Source organism: Panthera pardus, unplaced genomic scaffold, assembly GCF_024362965.1.
Source record: "Panthera pardus isolate Hobbes unplaced genomic scaffold, ASM2436296v1 HiC_scaffold_6, whole genome shotgun sequence".
NCBI lineage: Eukaryota > Metazoa > Chordata > Mammalia > Carnivora > Felidae > Panthera > Panthera pardus.
This window is the reverse complement of record NW_026526991.1, coordinates 13,933,889-13,960,367: the sequence shown is the minus strand read 5'-3', so window position 1 is coordinate 13,960,367 and position 26,479 is coordinate 13,933,889. Positions and strand designations below refer to the sequence as shown.

Here is a 26,479-nt window from a genome sequence, read left to right as displayed (position 1 = left end):
AGGATGGGAGATAAGGAGCATTCGGGCAGGGAACCTGTTGAAATCTTGAATGGATGGTCAGCAAAGGTTTCTCTTCAGAAGGTGATATTCAAGCAAAGACCTGCATGAGGCCAGGGAGCATGGGATGCTGACGTGGGGGGAGGAAATCAGGCTGAAGGAGCTACAGGTGCAAAGGCCCTGGGCGAGCTGATCTACTGCAGGAACAGCAAGGAGTGCCTGCCTCCTGGGCTGCTGTGAAAGTTAAACAAGATAATAATCCATTTGAAATATCACATTCATAACAAGTGCTCAATAAATGTTAGCCAGGACTATTAGCATTATTCCCGTGGGCACACAAAGGCCCATATCTACTGGAAAGCGACTCCAGCAGGCAGAAGGCCATGGTAACCCTTCGGGGTGTGAGCCTGTACTAATGAATGAGCCTACTGCTCTTTGCCAGCCTGATCTGGGCAAACCCACAGGCTGTCCTGTTCACGAGAGAGGATTTCGTAAAATTGGATTAGTGGGGTGCACACTGAATGCTGGGCAGAAAGAAGGGAGAACTTAATCCAGCTTTGTTGTGGTGTCAATCATTGAAAAAGCAGGCGCAAAATTACCCTGGTCCGAGCTTTCAGGCAAGAATGATAAACGTCCTTCCCTTGATAACGTTTCCAGCGTTCAATAAAACAGAAAGAAGGAAGGAGTGGGGATCGGTGGAGCCAAACGGCATTATCCTTCCAAGGATCTATTTAATGCAGGGTGAAATTTCTCCCCGGAAATGAATTTCTGCTTCTGTTAAGTGGGGGGAGGGGAAGTGTGGTGCAAGCTGTACCTGGGAGCAATTATCTGGGGTGATTCTTAGTAATCAAGATAATCAAAGAGGACACAAGAGCAGGAGCCCTGTGTTGGGAGGGTGGGGATCAGCGTTCGTTTGGCTTTTAAGGGCATATAGTCATCCAAAGCTACGCTTTAATGGACCCTGAAATTTGAATTTCATCTAATTTTTATGTGCCACAAAATGTACTTGTCTTTTTTCATCATTTAAAAATGTAAAAACCATTCCTAGCTTTAGACACACCAAAACAGGTGGTGGCTAGATCAGGCACGCATCAATCCCTGCTGTAAACAGTTGAACGTTAGGAAGAGGTTGAACATTAGGAACAGTTGAACATTAGTCTATTTAGACTGAGACGAAGAAAATAAATGTCCCCTCAGTGTATTTGCCTGGGCACTCCAATTCGATCTTGGGTTTGCTGAAAGCAAGGGCTATGTTTTCTACTTCTTTTGTTGTCTCCATTGAGCATAACTAAAGATGAGCTTGTCTGCACTGTGCCGGGCACACGGTCCATGCTGGATACATGTGGGCCCAATAAGCAAAGCTTGCCTCTGTGCAATAGCACTGTCAGCTAAGAGACGGGTGATTTCTCTTGGATAATTGTCTGAGCTAAGATTGCCTTCACTTCGAGGAGTCCCTGAGGGCCCTGCTAACCAATTCAGGATATTCCATGCTATTCTGATTCAAATACATCTGACCTGCTGTGGGGAAATGTCAAATATGGTCTAAAAGGACATCTGGCAACTGAGGGCTCAGGAGGACACAGTGCGGGGGGGTGGGGGTATGCTTAAACATAAAGGTGGACGACAGGAACAGCTTTCAAGGAAAGGGAAGACGGTGAGGCTAGTCTCTCTGATGTCACTGGCATTTTTGCCGGGTTCTGTCAGTTCCAGGGAAAGTATAGCATAATGGGTCATAATCTGGGCAACAATGGGGGTGCAAATAAACCACTGGAGGTGCGTCCTTGCACCCCCCCTTCCCTGTAGCCCAAGACTTTCTTCATCTGGGCACTGATACATTACAACCTTTTATAATTGTTTCTGGGTCTGTAACATTTAACTTAACTTTATTGAAGAATAACCAACACATAGAATTGTATATATTTAAGGCGTATGATGTGATGATTTGATATACCTGTGCATTGTAGAATGATTATGAAGATCAAGATAATTAGCACATCCATCACCTCGCATAGTTAACAAAGGCAACTCTCCAAAGGAATTGAAATCAGGATCTTGAAGAGATGTCTGCACACCTATGTTCACTGTAGCAGTAAATAGTCAAGATAGGGAAATAAACAAAATGCCCTTTGATGGTAAATGGGTAAAGAAAATGTGATGTGTACACACACACACACACACACACACACACCAACCAGGAATATAATTCAGCTATACAAAAGAAGGAAATCCTGCCATTTGTGACAACATGGACGAATCTGCAGTGCCTCTATCCTGGGTCTTCCTGACAGCAGTCTGAGGCCAGGATTCTGGTTTCACTCAAGTATGCCCAGAGGCTAACACGGGGTCTGATATTACACAAAGCTAATACTCAAAATGTCTTTGCTGAATGAATGTACACAAAATCAAACAGCTATGGAGTCCCAGAGTCTGGTGACGGTTATAGAAACAAGGTGAAGATAGAGAAGGTCCAAAGAAAGCTGTGGGAGGCACACAGGGGTACCTATAACTACTTTATAATGTAGTTTTGGGAAAGATTAGGGGGCAGGCCTATCGAGTAGAAAGGAAACACCTCAGGGGTGCCTGGGTGGCTTCTGACTCTTGATTTCGGCTCAGGTAATTATCTCACGATTCAGGGGATCAAGCCCTGCGCTGGGCTCTGCGTTGATGGCACAGAGCCTGCTTGGGATTCTTTTTCTCCCTCTCTCTCAAAAATAAATAAATGTACAGAAAGAAAGAAAGAAAGAAAGAGAGAGAGAGAGAGAGAGAGAAAGAAAGAAAGAAAGAGAAAGAAAGAAAGAAAGAAAGAAAGAAAGAAAGAAAGAAAGAAAGAAAGGAAACAAGAGAACACATGTTTGATTTGAGAGAAACTACAGTTGGAGGTTCTAACCGTTTTGAGGTGAGCCCTGGACAGTAGGGTTTTTAAGATCTCCCTAGGGGATGCCAGTGCACAGCCATGACTGTGAAGCACTCTTCTAAAGGAAAGTTTTGAATACCTGGGCAAACCGGACAAAAGATATACTGAGAGTTAGATGAGATAAAGCATAAAGTGCACTTAGCACAGGACTCAGCAGAGTAAATGCTCTGTGAGTGTTACCAGGTGATACTAACATAATGCCTGGCCCTCAATGCGTGGATGGCACAAGGTTGTAAGACTACAGCTGCCTAGCCCTGCGTACTGGGGAAGGGGCTGGGTAATCCTCCCTGGGGTAAATGCTCTCTCAATCTCAAGCACTGAAGGCCAGAGAAAAGACTGGAAAGTAGGCACAAGCACTGGGTTGTTTACTGGCTCTGCTAACTTCTGGAGCCCATCAGCCCCTCTGTACCTCCACCGACGCCTCTGATTACGTGAGCCAGTGCACACGAAAGCATGAGTCGACTCTAAGAGATGGGTACTGTGCACTGGAGAGGCCTCAAGGAAATCAGATGCCTCCCACGTAAACATGTCTTCAAGGAAACAGTGCACTGAATGAATGCCAGATTATTTTCTTTATGGCAGGAAGATTTAGGATCATATCCTCCCTTCTTCTGCAGACTGAACCACCCAGGTGTCTGGGTCAGGAAGAGCTGACCTTCTGTGGACCAGCAGAGTAGGGCAGAAACATTTTCAGGAAATGACCACCCCTTGCGTCCACCGATTCGGCCTGGTCAATACGCTTTGTCCAGGTGTGGCAATGCCAGAACCAGGCAGAGCTCCCCACAGGAAGGAAAGGGCTCTGCTTGAGTTGGCCGCTGCTTTGTGATTCATGGCTTCCAAGGCCTGGCTGGACCTCTCAGTCAGAGACTGTCTGCCTGGATTGGAAAAGGCTGAAATTGGGTTTTGTATTTGGTGGCTCAGGCTGGTGTAAGAGAACACCGCGGACTGGGTGGCTTCGGCAACGGGCATTTCTGTTCTCACAGTTCTGGAGGCTGGAAATCCAAGATCCAGGCAGGGTTTCTGGCAGGATGGCTTCCTGGTGAGGGCTCTCCTCCTGGCTTGGAGAAGACTACTTTTTCATTGTGTCCCCTCATGGAAGGGGGGGGAGGAGGGAGGGAGGAAAAGAGCGTGAGCCTCTCTGGTATCTTTTTTTTTTTGAGAGAGCACGGGTGGAGAGTGAGAGAGAGAACCGTAAGCATATTAAGCAGTCTCCACGTCCAGTGCCGAGCCCACCAGTGCCAAACCCAACGTGCGGCTTGATCTCACGACCTTAAGATCATAACCTGAGCCGAAATCGGCAGTTGGACACTTAAGCAAGTGAGCCATCCAGGCGCTCCTGGTGTCTCTTCTTATTAGAACACTAACCCTATCATGAGGGCCCCTCTCTCTTGGCTTTATGTAAACCTAATTCTCTCTCAAAAGCCCCATATCCAAATACCATCACATCAGGGATTAAGGCTTAACCTTATGAATTTGGGGAGGGGGCACATTCGGTCCACAGCAAATTCTTATTAAGTAGGTACGTGGCAAAAAACAGATTCTTCTGCAATATACAGACTGTGTTCCCAGCACCGAAAACAAAACACATACATATACACACACACACATTAGACTTTTTTCAAGTTTACTTTTAAATATTACCTGTTTTCACCTGACCTCCACACAGTTAGCATTTTCTAATCTAAAAAAATTTAAAATATCTATGTTTTTTTAAGATTTAAAAAAATTTGTTAATGTTTATTTTTAGGAGAGAGAGAGAGAGAGAGAGAGAGAGAGACAGAGTGCGAGTGGGGGAGGGGCAGAGAGAGAGGAAGACACAGAATCTGAAGTAGGCTCCAGGCTCTAAGCTGTCATCACAGAGCCCGATATGGGGCTCAAACTCACGAACCATGAGATCATGATCTGAACTGAAGTCAGACGCTTAACCGACAGAGCCACCCAGGTGCTCCCTTTTTAAGATTTTTTAAAAGTTTATTTATTTTTGAGAGAGAAAGTGGTGGAGGGGGAGAGAGAGAATCCCAAGCAGACTCTGCACTGTCAGCACAGAGCCCAATGTGGGGCTTGATCTCATGAACCGTGAGATCATGACCTGAGCTGAGATCAAGAGTTGGATGCTTACCTGACTGAGCCTCCCAGGTGCCCCCACAATGTTTGATATAGCAGTACCCCTTCTTAAAATCCATTGTGTACAAATACACATAAGCAAACAAATAAATATAAGGGATGTTTCTGTGTATTGTTTGTAAATGGAGGGGGGCAAAGCCTAGCAACTAAAATAGCAATTAATCAGGAAATGAGATCAATTATGGCACATTCATCAAATGGAAAAAGCATGCAGTTCTTAAAAAGAAAATGCAACTTTATATACCAATGTAGAAAGATATCCCAACATCCTATTTTTAAGTAAACAGAGCACATAACTAAAAAGGAGATGCATCCGTAAAGAGAAATAATTACAGAGGCAGAAGAAGTATTAACCTTGGGGAAGGTGATGCGGAGAGGGGGTTTCACGTATTACGGCATCTCGGTTAGATGCTGGCAAATGTTTAACATTTGCATCTGCAGAAAGACAAGCTCTGATTTGTAGTGTTTGCCAATTCCCATGGTGTAAATACTCTCACTGTGGAAGATTTCAAATTACTAACACAGTGTCACTGCTGGAGCTGGGAGGAGATGTGCAGTAGCAAATCACAATACACTACTCCCACCATATAAATATGGCAGATATAAATAACCTTAGGAACACAGATAGTAGTAAGATGTTTAGGAAGTAATGAGTTTTGAGCATTTATTACCTGTTTAAAAAATAACTTATTTAATGGTAAGTTTACAGAATTTGATTCTAAATAGTAGTTGTGTTTAACAACCAGATCTCGTATTTCCTGAAAATTTAACCACAGGCTCTCACAAGCCAAGGCTCTAGTACGTCACTGCACTTCTTTACTATTTGTCCTTTACAACAAATGTGGACATGGATTGTTGTCTAAAGTTTTTTACATGCAGTTTAAAATTAAAAAAAAAAAAAGTGATCCAATTCTTTGGCAGTAATCTAGTGCTCTCACAGCACCTGGCAGAGTCTATAATGGAATTTTAAAGCTCTTTCTCAAAGGCCCATTGTGTGCCAGGTTCTACAGAAAGAGTTTATTGAGTGCCTGCTATGTGCCAGAATATGGATTTTTTTTTTAAAGTTTATTTTTGAGAGACAGAGTGAGAGTGGGGGAGGGGCAGAGAGAGAGGGAGACACAGAATTTGAAGCAGGCTCCAGGTTCTGGGCGGTCAGCACAGAGCCTGACATGGAGCTCGAACCCACGAACTGTGAGATCGTGACCTAAGCCGAAGTTGGATGCTTAACCGAGCCACCCAGGTACCCCCAGAATATGGATTTTTAAACATACACACTATACATACACCTTACAAGATCTCTACTTCTGCCCTGAAATACCCTAAGTAGGTATCAGGATTTGGGACTTTCAGACCCCTGAGAGCCCTCTCAAACATCAAGGCACAGGAAGCCCTGTTTATGAAGATGACCGCCATATGCCCTGGGGAGAGGGTTTCTAGCTGCAGAATGAGGAATGGCTGAAGGTAAGTGGATAAAACAGGTGTGATCAGGCTGAAGGAGCAAGTGGTGATATGTAATTAACAAAGTGGTGTAGGATTGGTGACAGGCGCTCAGATGTTAAGAAAACACTGATGACCTTGTTCAGCTCTATAGATCTCTACGCTTTTACCTTCTCAGCAGTAGGGTGACATTTCAGGGCAGGTAATTATGACAGACTGAATGTGTGTCCCCCAAACTCCTATGTTGAAGCCTAATCCCCACTGTGATGGCATTAGGAAGGGGGGGTCTTTGGGAGGTGATCAGGTCAAGACAGGAGGGACCTCATGAATGGGATTAGAGCCCTTATAAGAGGGACCACAGTGAGCTCCTTGCCTTCTCCACCATGTGAGAACACAGGAAAAAGATGGCCATCCATGAACCAGGAAGCAGGGTCCCCAGCAGACACCAAATCTGCTGGCACCTTGATTTTGGACTTCCCCTGTCTATAGAACTGTGACCAATAAATGTGTGTCATTTATAAGCCACTCAGTCTCAGGTATTCTGTTACCAGCAGCCTGAATGGACTAAGACAGCACTGTTGCTTTCAACTCACAGCAGAGAACACCGAGGCTTGGAGAGGCGGCTGGACTACCTTCCGTTCAGGATGCATAGCAGTTTAAGGACAAACTCAGCAGCAGCCAGTAGCACCCCCTTCTCTAGGTGACAGATGAGGCCATTCTAGCTCACCTGGACAACTGCAGATGAGGCCCAGTGGAGGCCAGTGGACAAGTTTTACTATTGTTCTTGGTTTTCTCTTTATGATTTACTTAGCAAAGAGAGAAGAAAACTGTGAGACCCTGGTCAGAGCTACCCAGGAAACAGAATCATTTATAAGGAAAATAGTTCAGGGGAAAAGATCCCAGAATGAGAGAAGTCGCGAAGCAGATTTCTTGTACTTAAGGTCAGATTCTGGAAGCCTTACATTAAACACACATTCTCTGTCGTGAGGCCATGCCAGGGGAAGGAAGGAAGCAAATGACAGAGAAACTCTTCTAGAACAGGGGCTTTTGCTCAGGAGGGTGGGGGATAAAAAATCTTGCCATGTTTTCAGAATGCTGCAGTTAGGAAAACACTTCAGCAGTTCAGGGTAATTGGAGGCCCCCCATCAAGTCTGACAAGTGGAGGGGGGCTCTTGCTTGGCTGCCTTGCGAGGGTACTACAGAGAACCCAGAGCTACTGAAGGCAATGTGGTGGGTTAAGTGCCCTGGGCCTGCTGATGGGCGCTTTAGCAAAGTGTCTGCACAGGCTGTAACCCCAGCGCTCAGATGAGAACCTGGCTCAGAGACAAGACTTAAATGGAGACCGTGAAAAGGGAAGAGAGTGCTGGGTGAGGACAGTTTCTCCCTAGGGCCAAGAGTGAAGCTGTGCATTGTTTAAAAACCTTCCAGCCTGTCCGGTGAAGCTGGATGGGCCCTTTAGCATTCAGACATCGGCCCTACCTAAGTTCCCAGCCTCTTGGCCTACCACTGCGCTCTGTACTCTTATGCCAAGAGTCTTAGCTACCATTTATTGAGTGCTTACTGTTGCCAGGCATTTTCCATTCACTTACGCTTTCCAGCAATCCTCTGAGTCTGTACCGACACTCCCATTTTACAAGAAAGGCAAAAAAAAAAAAAAAAAACCCAAAAAGGTGAAGGGATGTGCCTAAGTGACCACTGTATGGTTGCTGTAAGGCCACTGAAGGAGCCAGAACTTGGGCTCTTCACCACTCCCCACATGCTGGGCACATACATACTCTACAAGTCACATCTTGGACTAAACTAAAAGCCCAAACCATGGGCTGTTTGGTTTCTGTGCTAAGAAATTCTACATCTCCTAGCCTGGGCAAGGGGCAAAGTTGGGGGGTGGGGGAGCTTGCTGCTCTATTGACCTGGAATGTCCACCCCCACCCCCATCCCCACCTCCAGTCCTCTTGGCTGACACTTCTCAATGCATGCAAGCAGGGACTGTGGGCACACCCCTCCATCACAGCACCCAACTGCATTGTATTTGTCCTTAACTTCCTACTTTAAATCTAACGTGACCATGTGGGGGGAGGGGAAATGGGGGTGCAAGCAGAGACCACACGTGACTTTAATTTCTACTCCTAGTGTAGGGCCTGATGCCAGGCACCTGTGACCTGCTGAGTGCATGCCTATCGAATGGGCACATCCTGTAAGACACGGGGACATAGATGGTTTCCCACCAGTGACTTTCCAAGTTGTCTTCCATGTCCAGAAAGGCAGGATTGATGGAAGCTGGAATGCATTTATTCATTCGACAAATATCTGAGAACTTTCCCTGTTCTGGATGGGGACATGGGAGCAAACAAAACAAGATTCTCACCCCTCAAGGACCTTGCTTTCTTGTGGGGAAAGACAGGGATACAAGGCTCCTGTTGCTGACATAACAAATTACTTTAACAGCTTAAAACCCACACATTCATTATCTTGTAGCTGTGTAGGTCGGAAGCCTAGGGGTGGGGCTGGGTTCTCCACTTAGTCTCACAAGGCCAAAATCAAGGTGTCAGCCAGGCTGGGATCTTAACTGGAGGTTCTAGGGGAAAATCTACTCACAAACTCATCAGGTTGTTTGCAGAATTCGGTTCCCTGTGGTTGTAGAACTAAGCTCCCCTCTTCCTTGCATGCATTAGCTCCTGAAGGCTACCTGCTCTCCTTGTCACACACTGTCCACCAGGGTGGCATGAGAACTCTTCCCCACGCTCCCAGTCTCTCTGGCTTCCCTTCTGTAACATCTGTCCTGTTGTCAGGTGGAAGAAGCTTTCTGCTTTCAAGGGCTCCTGTGATTAGATTTTTGGGCACATCGGATAATCCAGGATAATCTCTCCATTTTAAGGTCTGTAATTACCACTGCAAAGTCTCTTTTGCCATGTAACGTAACAGAATCACAGATTCCAAAGATTAGGGCATGGGCATTTTTCGGGGGCCCATCTGCCTACAATAGGCAGCAGCTGAATAATAAAAAATGTGTCTTTTATAACACTGATGAAAAGCACAATGAAGCAAAAGAAACCAGGGTGAGGGATGGGGAGTGTTCCCTGGGAGAAGCAGGCCAGGTAAGCCTGCCTTGAGGAGAGGCTGTCTGAGCAGAGCACTGAAGGTAGTAATGGAAAGAGCAGTCCAGGCAGAGGGTTCAGGCTTAGGGGTGAGAATGCATTTGGGTGACAGCCAGGAGGCCAGTGTGGCCAAACAGGAATGTGCAGGGAAGAGGAGGGGCCATGTGCTTGGAGAGGTAGCCAGGACCGGCCCAGAATGACCCCCTTCCAATGATGCTACACTTTGCCACGATTCTCTCTGGGCTAGTGGTGGTCTTTACAAACCCTAGACCAAAGCAGGAGAACAGGACCAGATGCAAGGCTCCAATGTGTGTTAACGTGAGTCAGAGCTCCCAGGGCCTGCAGGGCAGAATCTGGCGGCATTCTGAATCTGCATACTTGAAGACCCGGCTTTGAGCATCCCTAGATTTCTAGAGGAGGGCTTGGACACTGCAGGTAAGGAATGGCCCAGAGATGGGTTAATCCTCCGTAGCTTGGTGAAGGTATGCTTGACACCTGTGGCCAGGGGGTGTGGGGTGTGACCATGAGAAGAACATACACATCCAGGTCTACTCCTGCTGGGGGCCTCTGCTGTGTTGGCCGTTCTCTCTGGAATGCTGTTGCAGAACCCAGCATGGCTGCCAACTTCCTTCCTTTCAGGTCTGCTGCTCAAATGCCATCCTCCCAGAGAGCCCTTCCCTAAAGAAATGGCTCTTTCCAGAAGAATCCAATTCCCTTCTATGCTTCTCAGCACATCATATTACATCAGGGTTTTCTCAAACTCAGAAGCGTAAACATTTTATGCCGGACATATTTTTATAGGGGACCTTCCGTGCATTGTTGGGTTGGCTGCATCCCTGGCCTCTACCCACTAAATGCCAGAAGTATCTCCCTCACTGTGACAACCAAATACATCTCTGAACAGTGCAGTGCCAATGTCCCCCAGGAGCCAGATTTCCCCACCAATTCCCACTGATGACCGCTGCTCTGTGCTACTGTCTCCAAAACACTTAACATCTTCCAAAGTTATTAATTTCATTCAACAACAAATACTTACTCAATGCCTAATATATGCCAGGCGTGATTCTAGGGACAGGAGATAAAGCAGGGAAATTAATAGACAGAAATTACTACCCTTGAGGAACTTAAATCCTCATGGAAAGAGACAGAAAATTAAAAAGAAAATGAGGGAAATTATCGTAGGTCAGATGGCAATTACCACGACCGAGGAGAGTAAGGCAGGGAAAGGCAGTGGAGTGAGGCTGCTCTCTGGAGCTGGAGAGGCCCCCCCAGGTTCAAACAGGTGTGTTTGAGGAATGGCAGGGAAGGCAGAGTGGTTGCAGCTGAGTGAGTTCAGGAGCGCCTGACACCAGGGCATCACAGGATACAAGAGGGGGATTGCTTCTCTCCTACAATAAGGGACCTCCCACAAACACAGCTCCTTTTTGCTCTGTCTGTAGCATCCCCTGAGCCTAGAAAGGCACCTGGCAAGTTGCACATGCTGGGTGCGTGAGGATTATGTGTCCAGCGAATGACTGAACACATGGATGGCTGGTGCTGGGGAGGGAGTGCTCAGGCCCAGACCTCTTCAATGGACTAACGATAGGGTGACTATCAAACCATGTTCAAGAGCCACAACTGTTTTCCCTCTATGGGAACCTCATAACATTTTTTTAAAGTTTATTTATTTATTTTGAGAGAGGGTGAGCAAACATGAGTGGGGCAGAGAGAGAGGGAGACAGAGAGCTCCAAGCAGGCTCTGCACTGAGAGCACAGAGGCTCAATCTCATCGAACTGTGAGATCATGACCTGAGCTGAAATCAAGAGTCAGACAGTTAACCAACTGAGCCACCGAGGAGCCCCGGGGAACCTCAAATATAAAAAGAAAGTACTAATATCTGACACTGACTGATTCAGAGATCGTCCCAAGCACTTTATAAATATTATCTAATTTTGTCCTCTAAGCAACCCTGTGAGGTGAGAATGCTTCAAGTCCTGATATGATAAAGACTATTAGATGCCCGGATATCATGGAGCCAGAACCAGATGGAGCCATGAGTTGAACCCACAACTGTTCATTTCCACAAGTAATACTGTGTTTTAAAAGGAAAACGGAGGGTCACCTGGGTGGCTCAGTCGGTTGAGCAACCAACTCTGGATTTTGGCTCAGGTCATGATCTCCTGGTTCGTGAGACTGAGCCCTGCGTTGGACTCTGTGCTAACAGGTGGAGCCTGCTTGGGATTCTCTCTCACTCTCTCTCTTCCCTTCCCCTGCTTGTGCATTCTTTCTCAAAATAAATAAACTAAAAAAAAGAAGAAGAAGAACTAAGGCCAAAGGAGATTCTGGTTCAGGAAATGAAGTGAACAAGCTTTGGGCAACTTCACTGAGCCTTAGAAGAAGCGTAAATGCAGAGAAGTAGCTGGCGGCAGTATTGCTACACAGACTTCTAGCTGAGTGAATTTCCCTCTGAGAGGGGAGCATATTATCTTATTCATTGATGCTAACCTTGAGGGAGATCACAAGCAGGTCACGGCTTTGCACTTGGGTCCATCTGTTGAACAGCTGCAGTGCCTTGAACTCATGGCTCTCCATGGGGGCAATGCCTCTTCTTCCCAGGAAAGGCTACCACAATGAAGACTATTCCTGCATCCCATGGGTCCCCCTGGACATTTGTGTTTAGGCAATCTAACTATCTGAGCCTGAAACTCATCTCCTTACAGAAACAGAACTAAGTGATGTTTTTTCAATGGTTTTAATAATAGACAATGAATTTGGAGTGCAAATCGAGGGAGGAGGATACTTCTGCTACCTGATAATTTGCCAAGAGATGGTTACCACTTTGGGAAAACATCTCACAGATCACAAATGCCACTCGTGGAATCTGGATTGCCAGTGCCCCATTGGTGATGTTCAACACTGTCAGCATCACACTGAAGATGGCTGTACCCTGAACACAGGCACAGAAGCATCTGCCTATTCCATCAGGTCCTGGTTCCACTGGAGCCAAGCCTGAGCAATTACATGTGAAGTCAATATTATTTTATAGTAAATTAATTTCCTTTTATTTCTTCTGTAAATTATATAGCCAGGTCACTATATCGATTTTTTTTTTGAAATTGTATTTGTAGACAGTGTAATATAGGTTACCTTTGAATTTTATTCCAGGATTGTAAAAAAAGCCTTCAAAACATTTGTTACAAAAATGAGGCAAGGCCACTGGCTGAATGAACAGAAGGCATTTTCATTATTTCCATTATTTTTGTGAATGACCCTAAGTTGAGGACTAAAATGAAGTCAAATAAAATGAGACAAAGATGGGTCTAAATCAGATAAAACTCAACTAGAGATAAATATAAAGTCTGTGCTTTGGGGTCAGTAAATCTAGTACAGAAGTACAGAATGGGGAACATTTGGCTCAACAGTCACTCATGGAGCTTCTCAGTTGAACTCAAGTTCAATGTGAGCTTGATGTGCAAATGGCAATAAAAGTGTGTACCAGGAGGCTGTCTCTCAAATTTTAGCATGCATCAGAATCACGTAGGGAGCACGCTTCGAAGCACAGTTACTTGGCCTCACCTCCAGAGATTCAGATTCACTTTATGTGGTTTAGAGCCTGAAAGCTGACATTTTTAAGCAGACATTCTAAATGATTCAGAAGAGCGGACAGAAATGTCCAGGTGGAGGCGTGAACCTCTGACAGTTTGATAACATCCAGAACGTATCATTCAGATCAGTGTGTCGCCCTCACAGAGAGAAGTTGGAGCTACCCAAAATGGCCAACCCAACAGGATGGTGGAAGATCTAGAAGTTATCTCACATAGAATTCCTTCCTGTGGGAAGGAGGTTTTGGAGAGCTGGCAACTGGCTTCAGACATGCAATGACACCGAAGATGTTGACTAAGAAGGTGCAGTAAGAGCACGTCTACATCCTTACAGTACAGAGATGGATCAGAAAATACAGTACAGAATAGACTAGACATGTCTACTGAGTGAACCATGCTTCGAATGGCAAGCATCTTTCTATGGGCTTATTCTACAAACTCTATTTAAACTCTTCTGTGCCACGAGCTTGGGATACAGAGCTCAAAAAGTCATAATCCCTGTCCCCAGAATTAGTGTAGAAGTAGTTTTTTTCCAAACTTCTTTCCATAGCCCTAGGATCAAGTAAGAGTGGAAAATCCGCTGGGCCTCCCTTACTTTTGACTTTCCAGGATCTCGAATATACCAATACTCAATTTGAATCTCTAAGGGAAGGATCTAGTGTACAGACTTCTCAACCTTATCTGTCCATAGTTTCTAAAGATGTATCAACATCTCCTGCAATGCCTTCTGGAATTAGTCTAGAAAATGCTGGTTGAGGTTTATTACGAGGTCAGCATTCAACTCTGAATCTCAATCATCCTAGGGGCTCAAGTCACCCTAAGTCTCTGTGGATATGCAAACTTTCCTCCACTAAACCACAATCTTCTTAAAGGAAAGTTCTTGGTAGCACTCATTTTTTTTTGTTTACAAATCTTTTTCTACCCTGGATATAGACATTCAGTAGCATGTGTTGAATGAACTACATTTAAAGCTAGTTTCTCTGAAAGCAATTATTGCAGACAAATCATCCAATACTAATATTCCTTCAGAGCACAAACAGTTCTTAGCTCTTGAGCCAAGAGACAAGGAGGGCTCTGAGAAATGAAAGGACTTGCCTTGGGCTGCAGAAGACTGGAGGTCAGGGGCAGAGCAAAGGGTCAGCGGACATCCCACGCTCTGGGCGGCCCTCGAAAGCTAATTGTTTAGGAGTTCTTTGGCAAGTGGCCAAACATTGGCTCCTTTTGAATCCCTGCCCTGGAATCACCGTGGCACCTGGCTTTGCCAGGCCTCCACCTTCCACTTGTACCTCTTACTGTGCTCTAGCCTCAGAGCTGAGTCCACCCTTGAATGTCCCCATTCGATTGTTCTGTGGATGAGGATTCCTAGAGAAATTCCTCCTCCCTCCCTGGAGAGCCAGGTCTCCATCTGCCTGTCTCTGGCCTACTTTGGAGAGTGAAAGGAATTGGGATACATTTTATTTTTAAATTGTTTCTTAAAGCACATCCTCTGGTTAACAACCTCGTCTCGGGGAGGACGCACCTTGTCCTGGAGTAACCTTTGGGATCGTCCACAAACAAACCTCTCTGTCAAGCATCTCCTTTCTACCGGCCTGACTTCCCTCACCCCATTCTCCGGTCACCTGCTACTTGTAGCTTTCTTTCTCCTTCTCTTCTTTGCTGGTGTTTGTTTTTAAGATATTCGCCGTCAGCGTAGGAACTGAAGTGGGCTGAATCTTAATGAGCCTGTCATAATCTTATTTAAGGAAAGAAAAAAAAAAAAAGTCCTGCAGACAGCTGAATGCTGGGTGAATGACAGCTTCCCGCACCTAGATGATGAATGGACAGAGTGGTCGGGAATGAACCCATCTCGATGCAAGGATGTGGGAGGTGCCCTTTAATTCCACCCGAGTGCTCATGGCAAAGGCACTGTGCTGGGGTCGGCCTGGTCGTCCACAGCTGCTGTGGCTCAGCAGTTCTGTGAAGATGGAATTAAGTTGTAAACAGCTCTGGTAAGAAGGGAGGGGAGGATGTGGGAGATGGCGAACAGATCTGCTCTAATCGTTTAGGCCCTGTGGGCTTTGTGCAAGCAGACTGGGAAGGAGAAACAAAAGGAAGGAGGAAGCTGGCTGGCTATTTTCAGGGGAATGTCTACCGCACAAGACAATTCTAGGAATTAATGAAGATAGTGCATAGTAAAGTGTCTGGTCTGATGCCTGGTGAATGCAGCTGAACTTGATAAATGTGGACAAATCTAAATGACTGGAAAACAGTTACTCAGCTAGGCTGTGGTCCGGAGGAGATATAAAAACACAACCAACTCCTAATGCATTTCGGTTCACCAGGCCCTTGTAGCTACACTACCACAACAGAGCCTCACAATGGGCTCTGGGTGGGCTTATTCATTCTCCGTTCCCAGAAACAAACCCAAGGCTCAGAGAGCTTGAGTAGCTTTCCAAAAGGAACCATGTTGGAAAGCGATAAAGTTATCTCTTGAAGACAGATTTTCAACTCAAACAGCCTATGCTTCCCCCCCACCCCCGAGGATTTTTAAAGTAAAACACAGTTAGGAAGCTGGTCTATGAAGTAAAATCATCTCTTTTTCTAAAATGATATGAAAAGGTAACTTTTTCCAGATACTGGAGAAACAGGAGAAAAAGTGCTAGGTGGCTGCACTGTATTTAGGGAAGAGCGAAAATCTCAGGTTTTTTTTTCTGACCTGAGAGGGCTTTGAAGACCTTAACAAACGTCACATAACCACCAGTTTAAAAGCAGAGGACGGGTTCCATTCCCCCATAGGACAAGTGACAGAAAATCCAAGGGAGCACAAACTAAGATTTACTGAGCACTTGTTTTGTGAGAGACACCGGGCTAGGCTTTTGAACTAGTTACCTTGTTAATCCCCCCATACTAGGTACTATGATCCTATTTTACAGGGGAAAGAATTAATTAAGTTTCAGGGAGGTGAACTAACTTGGCCAAGCCTACATGGGCACTTAGTGGTTGAATCACGATTCCAACATGGATCTGCCAGAGTTTGCCAAGACAAAGCAGAAGTCTCAACGCGGGGCTTTGTTGGAGATACCCCTTTTGGAGGCCTGCTTTCCGTTAGGATTTAGGGCAGCGGGCTCCCTCCCAGCAGAGTCCTCAATTTCCACGAGAATCTAAGTGCTTCATGACTCATCCACTGATGTGTGGTACAATTCCTAGTCTTAAAATAACAAATCCCCATCATGAAAGCCAATGCATTCTGATGTCGCATAAATCCTTTTATAATGATCACTCGGTGTCACTGGCTTATTTAAATGGACACATCACTTCTAACAGGGTTTTCCTCATCTGCTCTGCCCTTTAAGCAGCAGCAAGTGGGAAAGTAACTCACTGCCTTGGCATATCAAGGAGGAGCTGGAGGTGGTTTAGAGACTTGTATGTCTCCCGACCTCACACTGAGGCAAACTGGGAGAGGCAGGACGGGATGTGTCATTTTTGTCCTAATAAATTCCCCAGTGTGCCACATTCTTCTCCTCCCTGCAAACCCAGATTGATGACCTGTGGTTTTTGTTTGACACAGATAACCACGACCCTGATGCTGTGTCCTCGAGACCACTGCAGTATATATCTCTGTGTGACACTGTCTATTATTCTGTGTTGTGGAAGACAGATACCAGGGTTTACCTGAAATCTCCCTTATCCCACCCAACAGACATGGGTGTCTCGGGCTTCCTGAAAGCCTGGAGTGAATGTACTGGAATTCAGGATTTTACAAAATATCAACATCAGATGATAATTCATTTACCAAAGGAAAGAATGGGGCAGGGTGGGAGGAAGGCATATGATTGGCCCCACAGTGGGTTCCTAAAGGGTCTAGCCTCAAATACACTGGGAAAGCGCTCTGGGAAGGTTTGCTTGGAGAAGAAACAGAGTGCCACATTTCAGAGCAGACTCTTCTGCTCCAGAAACATCCTGGAGGCTTATGAGGCAAAATTCTAGGCTCGTCTCCAGATGGTTGAAAGACAAGAGTCCAGAATTCCACAATGTATAGTATTCTTGATCTTGAAGCCAGTGAAGTTCAACCTAGGAAGGTCAATAGTCAACAAGGCAGCCTCCTTAATGCTCAGACTAGAGCCTCAACCCCTCTCAGTGTGAGTTTCCTGGGTATAAAATAGAGATAAGAATAATGCCTGCCTGGTGGGGTTACTGTAAGGATTGAATCAGAGTAACTTCTAGAAAGCACCCGGTACATACTCAGCTGGTATGCCGAGACCAGAGATGTTGCCTTAGCCATTATGAAAATACTTCTACACCAGCTGAGGGAGAGCTGGTGCTCAGAGCCCTTCTGCCTCCCTCCCCCAGCCTGGCCCCTCCCAGGGATTCCTCAGACATCCTCACCATCCAGCAACTCAAGGGTTAATGCCCAGCGCAGCAGGGGAGCCTCCAGGAGGTGCGTGAAAGGCCTGTTAAAATTCCTTAGCTGCAACCTGCAAAGAAGGCTGTAATGCCTGGAAGGTATCACAGGAAAAAATTCCATAGAGGGAGGCATGCCTGGATGTTCTGCCAAATGTCAGCTAAGGACGGCCCCCGACCCCCATCTCAAAGGACAGCCTTACAGGACTCCCTAACTGGCACCTCTGGACATGGACTCTGACACTTCCTTTCCTTGTCTTCCGCCAGCTTTGACACCATCTCTGAACTCTCACCTCTGGAAGCTTGACTGTCATCCATTTTTCTTTGGCCTCTGGGGCCCCTGCATTTGCACCTGACCCTCAGCTCTCAGAGTTGACTTTTAGCCCCCAGGACCTTTTAGGTGGCGCCATCCCCTGACACCCGCCCCACCCCAGTCCAGCTGGTCTCAGATGCCAGGTCCCAGTCCTTCTGGGCCTCACCAAACCTACTGCCCCCTGAGCTCCAAGTTTTGATCTTGACACAGACCACACATCTACATCCTTCAAGAGCAAGGTTCCAAAGGGGTGGCAATAGAAGATAAAGGAGAAAGGGCAGAAGGATCCAGAAGCACTGCAACAATAGACATTGGCAGTCCTGAGCTTAAGGAGAGGGATGTCGCTCTAGTCTCTTATTGATACACTCTGTGAGGTCATGGGAGTTATCTGGCCTACCTGGCACGGGGTCTAGGGTCTAGTCCACACCAGGCACTCTATACATAGCTGTTGAACACAGAATGAATGAATGAAGATACCATTAGCCAATGAACTATTAGCAGAAATTATGTCACTTCTGACCAGAAACTTTCAGAATTAATAGGACATCTGCTACTTTCCTCCCTATACCGGGAAGGATGAATCCAGATGAATCCGGAATGCCTACGGTGAGCAAGATCCAGCAGGCCTCACACGGACATGGAACCGGAGGAAAGTAAATTTTTGTTGTGGTAAGAAGCTGAATGTCGGGTTCTTTGTCACTGTGGAACGATCTTTGTATCAACGGAGCCAAGGGACCTAGAGGTCATACTTCTAAAAAAGCCCAATGGGATCTAGATCTGAAGGTGAGTCAGGAGGGAGGCTTTTTGCTGAGGTTGCAACTGACAGCCAAGGTCTGACAGCCGAGCTGACTATAGTTGTGGCTCTAAGAAAGAACCGAAGGTCAGCTGTGTAGGTACCATCCACTGCAGAATTCAGGCAACCAAGTGGTCTCCTCCTATCCTATGCCTGCCTCCTCCCTCAGAGGAAGGCACACTGAACCCTCACGTCACCTTCTGAAACCCCCACCATGTACCACCCTCACGATTTACCTGTGTTGTAGCCCCTTCCAAGGGCAGGCCAAGGACGGTGATTTTTCCACAGGTTTCCAAGGTACCAGTCACTCTGGTTCTCTACCAAGCCCAGGACCTGCTGACCTGTAAAGTACAGAGAAAGCAAAGGTCTTAAAAGAAGCCAAGCCACACGGAACAGTAAGTACTGAATAGGAGATATAGTAATGGCAAATCTTATTGTAGTTTTTATTAAGTGTCAGGCCCTGATCTAAGTGCTTAACTTGTATTAGTGTATTTAATTTTCAAACTTTGGCAGCCCTGCCATTTTTTTTTAAGTTTATTTAGTCATTTTGAGAGAGAGAGAGAGAGAGAGAGTGAGCGAGCATGCATGCATGGGTGAGGGGCAGAGAGAGAGAGGGGGAGAGAGAGAGTGAGCGAGCATGCGTGCATGGGGGAGGGGCAGAGAGAGAGAGAGAGCGGGCGAGCATGTGTGCATGGGGGAGGAGCAGAGAGAGAGGGAGAGAGAGAATCCCAAGCAGGATCTGAGCTGTCAGCACAGAGCCTGACTTGGGGCTTGATCTCACAAACCACAAGATGATGACCTAAGCCAAAATCAAGAGTCGGATGCTTAAACGACTAAGCCACCCAGGTACCCCTTGCCCCGCCATTTTTATTACCCCCATTTTATAGAGAAGAAACTAAGGAGCAGATAATTAACTTGCCCAAGGTCACCCAGTTACTCTGTGATAATACCGGAATCCCAAACCAACCAACCAACCAACCAACCAGCTGACCATCCAGCTGACCAGCTGACCATCCATCCCTTAACTCATGCAACACATATTTATGGAGACACCTCAAGTGTTCCAGCTCTACTATTCCCCACTGTACATGAGTTCACTGGCTGTCTGGGCATCAGCTGAGATCATCTGCCCCCATTGGAGGGAAGAAATGCCCCTTGGTGAAGGAGATGGAAGCCCATAGAGAAGAGCCCCCTTTTGGCCACCTCCCCACAGTGTTTTCACCCTCACGTCCATTTCATCATGAGTCCCCAAGCCACTGTGTCATGTCAGTGCAGGAGTGTTTTCTAGAGGAGCAATTGCTTCTCTGTCCCCAGCACTCAGCTCTGACGTTGGCCTGTGTCTGCTGTACTGGGACCAACAGCACGGCTGAGCCAGGCCTCTTAGACTAGTTTCTCAGCACCTTAGGGGAGTCAGTCACTTCTCTTGATTTCTTAGAACATAATGTTCCTGGCAGTCCAGGCCTTCTATGGAGGGCAAGCAAGGCATCAGACCCACCCATCTTCCACGAGACAAGTCCATCATCTACTTGCAGAAGGTATTCATTCCCTTGGATTTAACCGTCAACTATTTACACACCAGGAAACTGAAGTTCACCAGGATCATGATGTGCACAGGTAGTGGTGGAGCCAGCACATAATTTAATACTTGTGCGACACGCACACTCCTTCCACCGTCTCAATTCCATCTCGTTTGCCTTTACAACAAGCATTTGTGGGAAGAATGAAAAACCCTTGTTATGGAAAAAGAAACTGACGCTTGGATATTTTAAATAGCTTGCTAAGGGTCACATGACTAATAATCATGGTCTTCCAGAGCTAAGTGATGCCTTCTGGGGCTAAAATCTTGATATTATTGGCCAATCTGAGAAATAAAGACCTTTCTGACCAAATGAAAGCCTGGCAGCATGTTAAGAAAAACACGACATTTCTCCCGGAACAGCATGCTGCATGATATAGAACCTCCCTGGTGTGATGGCAGCTCCCTGAAATGATGGTGTGTGGGCTCGGCGTAATTTATTTGATCAATTTATCGAGCTCCTATCTAAATCATCACCCCGGCACAAATACATAAATTAGAGGCATGGGAAAAATACTACCACCCACTTTGTCATTGTATATGATCACATCCCAAACTTGTAGAATCCCTCAGAAAAACACATCAACAATTCAAGAAGTGGAAAAGCCAATCAATTCTACATGCAACGAGCTTGGGATGTTTGTGCAAAACAATGAGATCTGAAAAGCAGGTTGTCCTCAGCTGAGAAAGATGTGTGCCGCATCCCGATGCTGTGACCTCCTTACAGAATCCACGTGATAACCTCTCACAGAGGTTGGGGTGCAGGGGGCCTACAGAGTCCTTGAGGGATCCGGTTCATAATTACTAATGACCCCGGGTTCAGTATAATGAACACGGTGTCTGTCACATGCTCAAAAATGACAACAGGGGAATGATCGTTCACTGACTTTTAGGGTAGCCACCTAAGTTCAGATATGCTCATCTTCAGCACCTTCAAAGTCCAAATCACATACTCTGGCATTCCATGAACTGTGTTCTGCCTCAATCTACTTCTTCAGAAGCTTTCTCTCCTTTTTTTTAAGTTTATTTATTTTGAAAGAGAGAGTACATGTGCGTGTGAGTGAGCAAGAAGGGTCAGAGAATCTGTGCTGTCAGTGCAGAGCCCGATGCGGGGCTCGATCTCATGAACCATGAGATCGTGACCTGAGCTGAAATCAAGAGTTGGCTGCTTAACCAACTGAGCCACCCAAGCACCCCAGAAGTTTTCTCTATTTAACCACACTTCATTCCTGACAAATAAAAATGTACAGTTTTATTGTTTACATTCTCACCTCTGGCTATTGCTCATTTGGCTCTTGTTTGATGGGAACTGCACTGACCCCCAGACAACCCCTGCCCGTCAACCCTTCCCGTTCATCTAGCATGAAGCCACCTATGAACACCTCTAAGTCTGAATGGTCACTCTACCTTCGCTCCCATGAGATGGGAGACAGCTCTATTTAGCACTTCCTCCTGGCATGTTTTGCATAGCCGACTTACGCCCTGTAAAGGACAGCGTGGGTGATACGCAGGTACACCCACACCTCATTTGTAAATATCCACCTACATTAGTCCGAGGGCAAGGACTGGGTGGTATCCAACACACTAACAGGTGCTAATAAATATGCTAAATCAATGACGTCTGGTGGATAAACCTCTCCCGACTGGAAGACCCGCAATGTTAGTGTATTAGTACCCCCACACTTCTGAAGCTGCAAAGCATTTTGCCCTCCCCCTACTCACCAACACATTCTCTGGCAAATCTGGCATCTTCCTCACCTGCATGGAAAACTGCAAAGGTGGGGTGGCACCACCTGAAAGCATGTTTATGTTAGTTGCTCTGCCCAAGGCTCGAACCCAAGGTCTTGATCTCCAGAGAAGGAGTGACATACATGATTAACCTAAGTTAATGTTATCCAAACTCCCCTCTCAATTTGCACCTGGGCTGCATTTCTCATGATGGTTGCATACGACTCCTTTACACATGCCAGCCCTCTTTAAGGTTAAAAAATCCTTAATTAGGAACACGATAGCTATAATTTTAACATCTGCTGGTTGACAAAATGCAAAGTAATAAATAGCTACTAAGATTTCATTTTGCTTTTTCAGATGGATTCATTAGCTGCTCTGTCAGGGATTAAAAGGGTAGCTGGGTTGGGGAGCCTGGGTGGCTCAGTCGGTTAAGTGTCCAACTTCAGCTCAGGTCATGATCTCACAGTTTGGAAGTTCAAGCCCCACGTCAGGCTCTGTGCTCACAGCCTGGAGCCTGGAGCCTGCTTCAGATTCTCCTCCTCTTTCTGCCCCTCCCCAGCTTGCACTCTGTCTCTGTCTCTCTCTCAAAAATAAAATAGAACAATGAGGTGACTGGGTGGCTCAGTCGGTTAAGTGGCTGACGTCAGCTCAGGTCATGATCTCATGGTTCATGGGTTCAAGCTCCACGTTGGGCTGTGTGTTGACGGCTTGGAACCTGGAGCCTGCTTCAGATTCTCTGTCTCCCTCTCTCTCTGCCCCTCCCCTGCTTACATGCTCTCTCTCTCTCTCAAAAATAAATAAACATTAAAAAAATAATAAAACATCTTAAAAAATTAAAAAGAAAAAAAGGGCAGCTGGGCTTTGCAAATGGGCTTGTGAGTACCTTGGACTGTCTGATGTGTCCTATCCTGCAGAGGTCTGTTGTCCATCCACAGGGAACCATGCAGCAGGGTAGCTAGAGGTAAAGAGTGGAAACCTCAGGTCCCACTGCCTGATCCCAATTCCTGGCCCTGCCCCTGCCCCTTTCCAGCTGTGTAGCCTTGAGAAAATTACTTGACCTCTCTTGGCCTCAGTCTCTAACCATTAGGGCTGTTGTGTCTACACATGTCTGAATGACTTCATGTGTGTTAAGGGTTAAGCATAGGGCCTGAAACCTATTAAGCACTCTGTAAGTCATAACTATTTTCACAGATCATCCAAGCTCCCCTGGAAGCTTCTGGAAGAGAGCAAGCCCATCCACAAGCTTTTCTTTGAAGGTCAATCTAGCACAACAGTTAGGTCTTTCTAGGACTTTATCTAACTGTGGTCTGAGAACTGAGTGCTTCTGAGGTTCTTATTAACTGCAGGTTCCTGGGCGTCAACCTAGACATTAATTTTGACCCAGAGGCAGCTTCCCCCTGCCTCTCTGGTTTCTAGAAGGAGGAATTTCCTGGCTGTTAGCCCCAACCCTTTGTTTCCTCTTTGTACACAGGAGGACTTACCTGGCTGGTGAGCTTCAGAGAAACAAGCCTACATTGCTTAACCCCTCCTCCATCCCTTCTCTGACAGAGGGTCACCTTAACCCTGTCCTTTCCTGGGGCAGGCCCCTTTCCACGAGGCCACGGTTGCCCCACGCTTCTTGGGACGGGGTCGGGGGGCGCAATTCCAACTCAGAGTGTTGATATGACAAACATCCATAGTAAGCCCTCCAATTTAACTTGCACTAAAAAAGGTGACATTTTGCTCTCTTTTACCCTTAAATTGGCTCAGTGTCTGGGAAGGTGGGGTTCACGTCATCTATTAATTCTCTCATGCCTCAATTCTAAATAAGAATTCTGGTCACTGGGTCTGGTCATCTGCATTTAAAAAAAAACCAGGTAATTGGAAAGGACATTAACGTTTGAGAATTAGTGATCCAGGTCTGGAAACTCTGTCCCTGACAGTCGAAGGCGAGGGTCGAAGGCGAGGTTCACCAGTCGGGTCCCCAGCACACGATAAACTCTTATGGCATCTAAATCTAGCCGACAAACCAACAGAACTCAGTGGCAGCCTCCAGTGGTAGGCTTCTTGAGGACAGTGAAGGGATGAAGAAAGCGAACATCAGAGCCAGACCGCCCACATCCAATCCTGGCTCTTCCACTTATTAGCTGTGCAACCTTGAACAAGTTACTCAATCTCTTGGTGCCCATTTCTTCATTCATTTATAAAGTGAATACGTAGGACATCCCTTAGAATTAATTTTTTTTTCTCTAGGCACTATTTTGTGTTCTTTGCTTATTCAAATGTTACCACTAACAATGCCTGGAAAAATAGTAAAATGTTCAGTAAATATCTGCTCTTATCATTACACCCAGAATTCCCTGGCCCCACCTTCTGTCCCATCCACCTGGATTCAGGCATCAGCAGTCTCGGCCTTCTCCCCCGATCCTTCCTTAGCTGACACGGTCCTTACTCTGCCTAGACTTTGGTTCTGTTTAATATCGACTGAGGGTTTGCTCTGTGTCAGATACCACACAAAAACTAAAGAATCAAAGACAAATAAAACACGGTCCTTGCCCTAGAGGCAGCTAGAAGAGGAGGCAGATAAACAATTATGAAACAGCATGGTACCCACAGTGACAGAAACACTGATAAGTTAGAGGAATGGAGGGCAGGGAATAATTGATTCTGTGGGGGAGGGTGGGTGATGCTGGCTTGGGGTCTCCCCGGGGTCGTCTACTGCATCCTAACCTGCACTGTGGGCTACACCTGCTGGTCCACATAGACCTCCAAACCCCCAAGCTTCCCCACAAGCTTTTCTGATAACAGTGCTATCTCACAACACCGTTCTCAGCAGAGACGGTGCATAAGACAGGCCATCCTTTATAGCTTTGCCAATCCCAGCTCATCAGCCAGATGGCATCTGGTCTCCAGAGGTCAAAGTCTAAAGCCTTAACCTGGATGATGCGAACACACATGAGACCTGCCATCCCATTAAGAGGTAAAGTCCCAGGGGACTCCTCTTGGGGGGCGGTGCAGGGGGCTGGGGGGAACACGGCCGCTGGCGTGCTGCCTCGCTCAGCATCCCGCACTGTCTCGTCTTCTTAGGAGTTATTATAATAAACCACCGTGACTAACAGAAAAGGCTTTGTCATTGTTTTCCATGCGGCCCTGTGGTTATGATTAAGTGCACTGTTCCCCGTCTTCCTTACTCCAGGCACAAGTTAACTTATGAAAATGAAGCTGTCTTCTTTGCTTATTCATACATCACCACTAACAGCCAGACAAGAGCGAACAAGCTTGCTATTCTGCTGGGGCCCTGGTGTCGGTGTCACCAGCCAGCAGACGGATGGCTCCAGGCTGGGAACTCCCCTCGCTCCCTCCTTCCGCAGCTTTTGGCTCAAGGCAGAGAGCTCCGTTCAGGAGGTGAAGCCCCAGAAGCAGGGGGATGGTGATGCTTCCACGTGGCACATGGGGGCATGGACAGGGCATGCTGGGCATTCGCCCACCAGGTGGCCGGGAGGGAGGCAGACAGCATGGTGAATTAGACAAACGGTTTGTGACCCAGATGAAGAGGGGGTCTAGCCCTGATTCTGTATGGTTTGGCCACGGTCTTACTTTTCTGAGCCTCTATTTCCTCACTGTAAAAGGGCAAGGACAGAATCTACCTCCCGCCTCCAAGAAGGGATGTGCAGTCAAGTGACACAGGCAAAGAGCCCTGCTCCTGGCAGATGCCTGCCTAAGGCACTGCCCTTCCTCTCCACGGTGATGGTCACTGTGCATATGGCGTCTGAGTCTTCCTATCAAGTGCTCACACCGGCTGCACACACTAGACTCTGCGAAATCTGGCCCTACTGCCCGCACCCTGTCCTGCTGGCCCTGCCGTGCCTTTCTGAAGCTATCAGCTGCACCAGTCTCTTGGCTGTTTTCTTCCCTCTGAACATTCTTTCCCTGCCTCCCCTTCGATGCTGGTGCTCCCCAACTCCCATCCTTGCCCCCCGCCCCACTTCTTCTTGTTCTACCTTTTATCCCTGGATGACAGGATCTGCTCCAGTGGCCTCAAGTACCACTGACAGGAAGTTAGTCACCTATCTCCATCCCAGTTCAGACCACTTTCCAAAGCATCTTCTCTTAATTCCTTGCTCTTCACATCGTTGCCATAACCAAATCCCACAGATTTTATCTGCTATTTTTCAAACCTGTCCCCTCGCCTGCTCTGTCACCCCCTTATCACATTTTCTTCCCAGATTACTTGGCAGATCGCACTTGATCACCTTCTCTGAGGGGAGCTGTGCCATTCCATTCTGCCTATGTAAAAATATTTGGAAGGTGCAAATTTGATAATTTTGCTTCCTTGATTAAAAGCTTAGTGCTCCTGGGGGCCCAGTATAGCACGGATGGGTAGATGAAAATCTATCACGGACCACCCTAGCCCATCTGGAACTGGTAAACTCTTTCTAGCTGAATGGGATGGAAATGGATGCTTACAGGTTAACCTCGCCAGGTAAACGCCAGGAACAGAGTTCTAACGCGGATTGCAGATGCTCCCAGGGCTGCCTCCTTTCCCCCGCCCCCAGGA

The 26,479-nt window shown here is 46.7% G+C and overlaps 1 protein-coding gene across 3 annotated transcripts in view; it reads right to left on the bottom strand.

Moving 5' to 3' along the window:
• LARGE1 (LARGE xylosyl- and glucuronyltransferase 1) overlaps positions 1 to 26,479 on the bottom strand; it is a 540,881-nt gene that overhangs the window by 98,606 nt on the left and 415,796 nt on the right. For all 3 annotated transcript variants that reach the window (XM_019446719.2, XM_019446720.2, XM_053895955.1), the window contains one exon: positions 18,872 to 18,976. In XM_019446719.2, the coding sequence (XP_019302264.2) occupies positions 18,872 to 18,976 (105 nt within the window). The remainder of the gene's footprint in view (positions 1 to 18,871; positions 18,977 to 26,479) is intronic.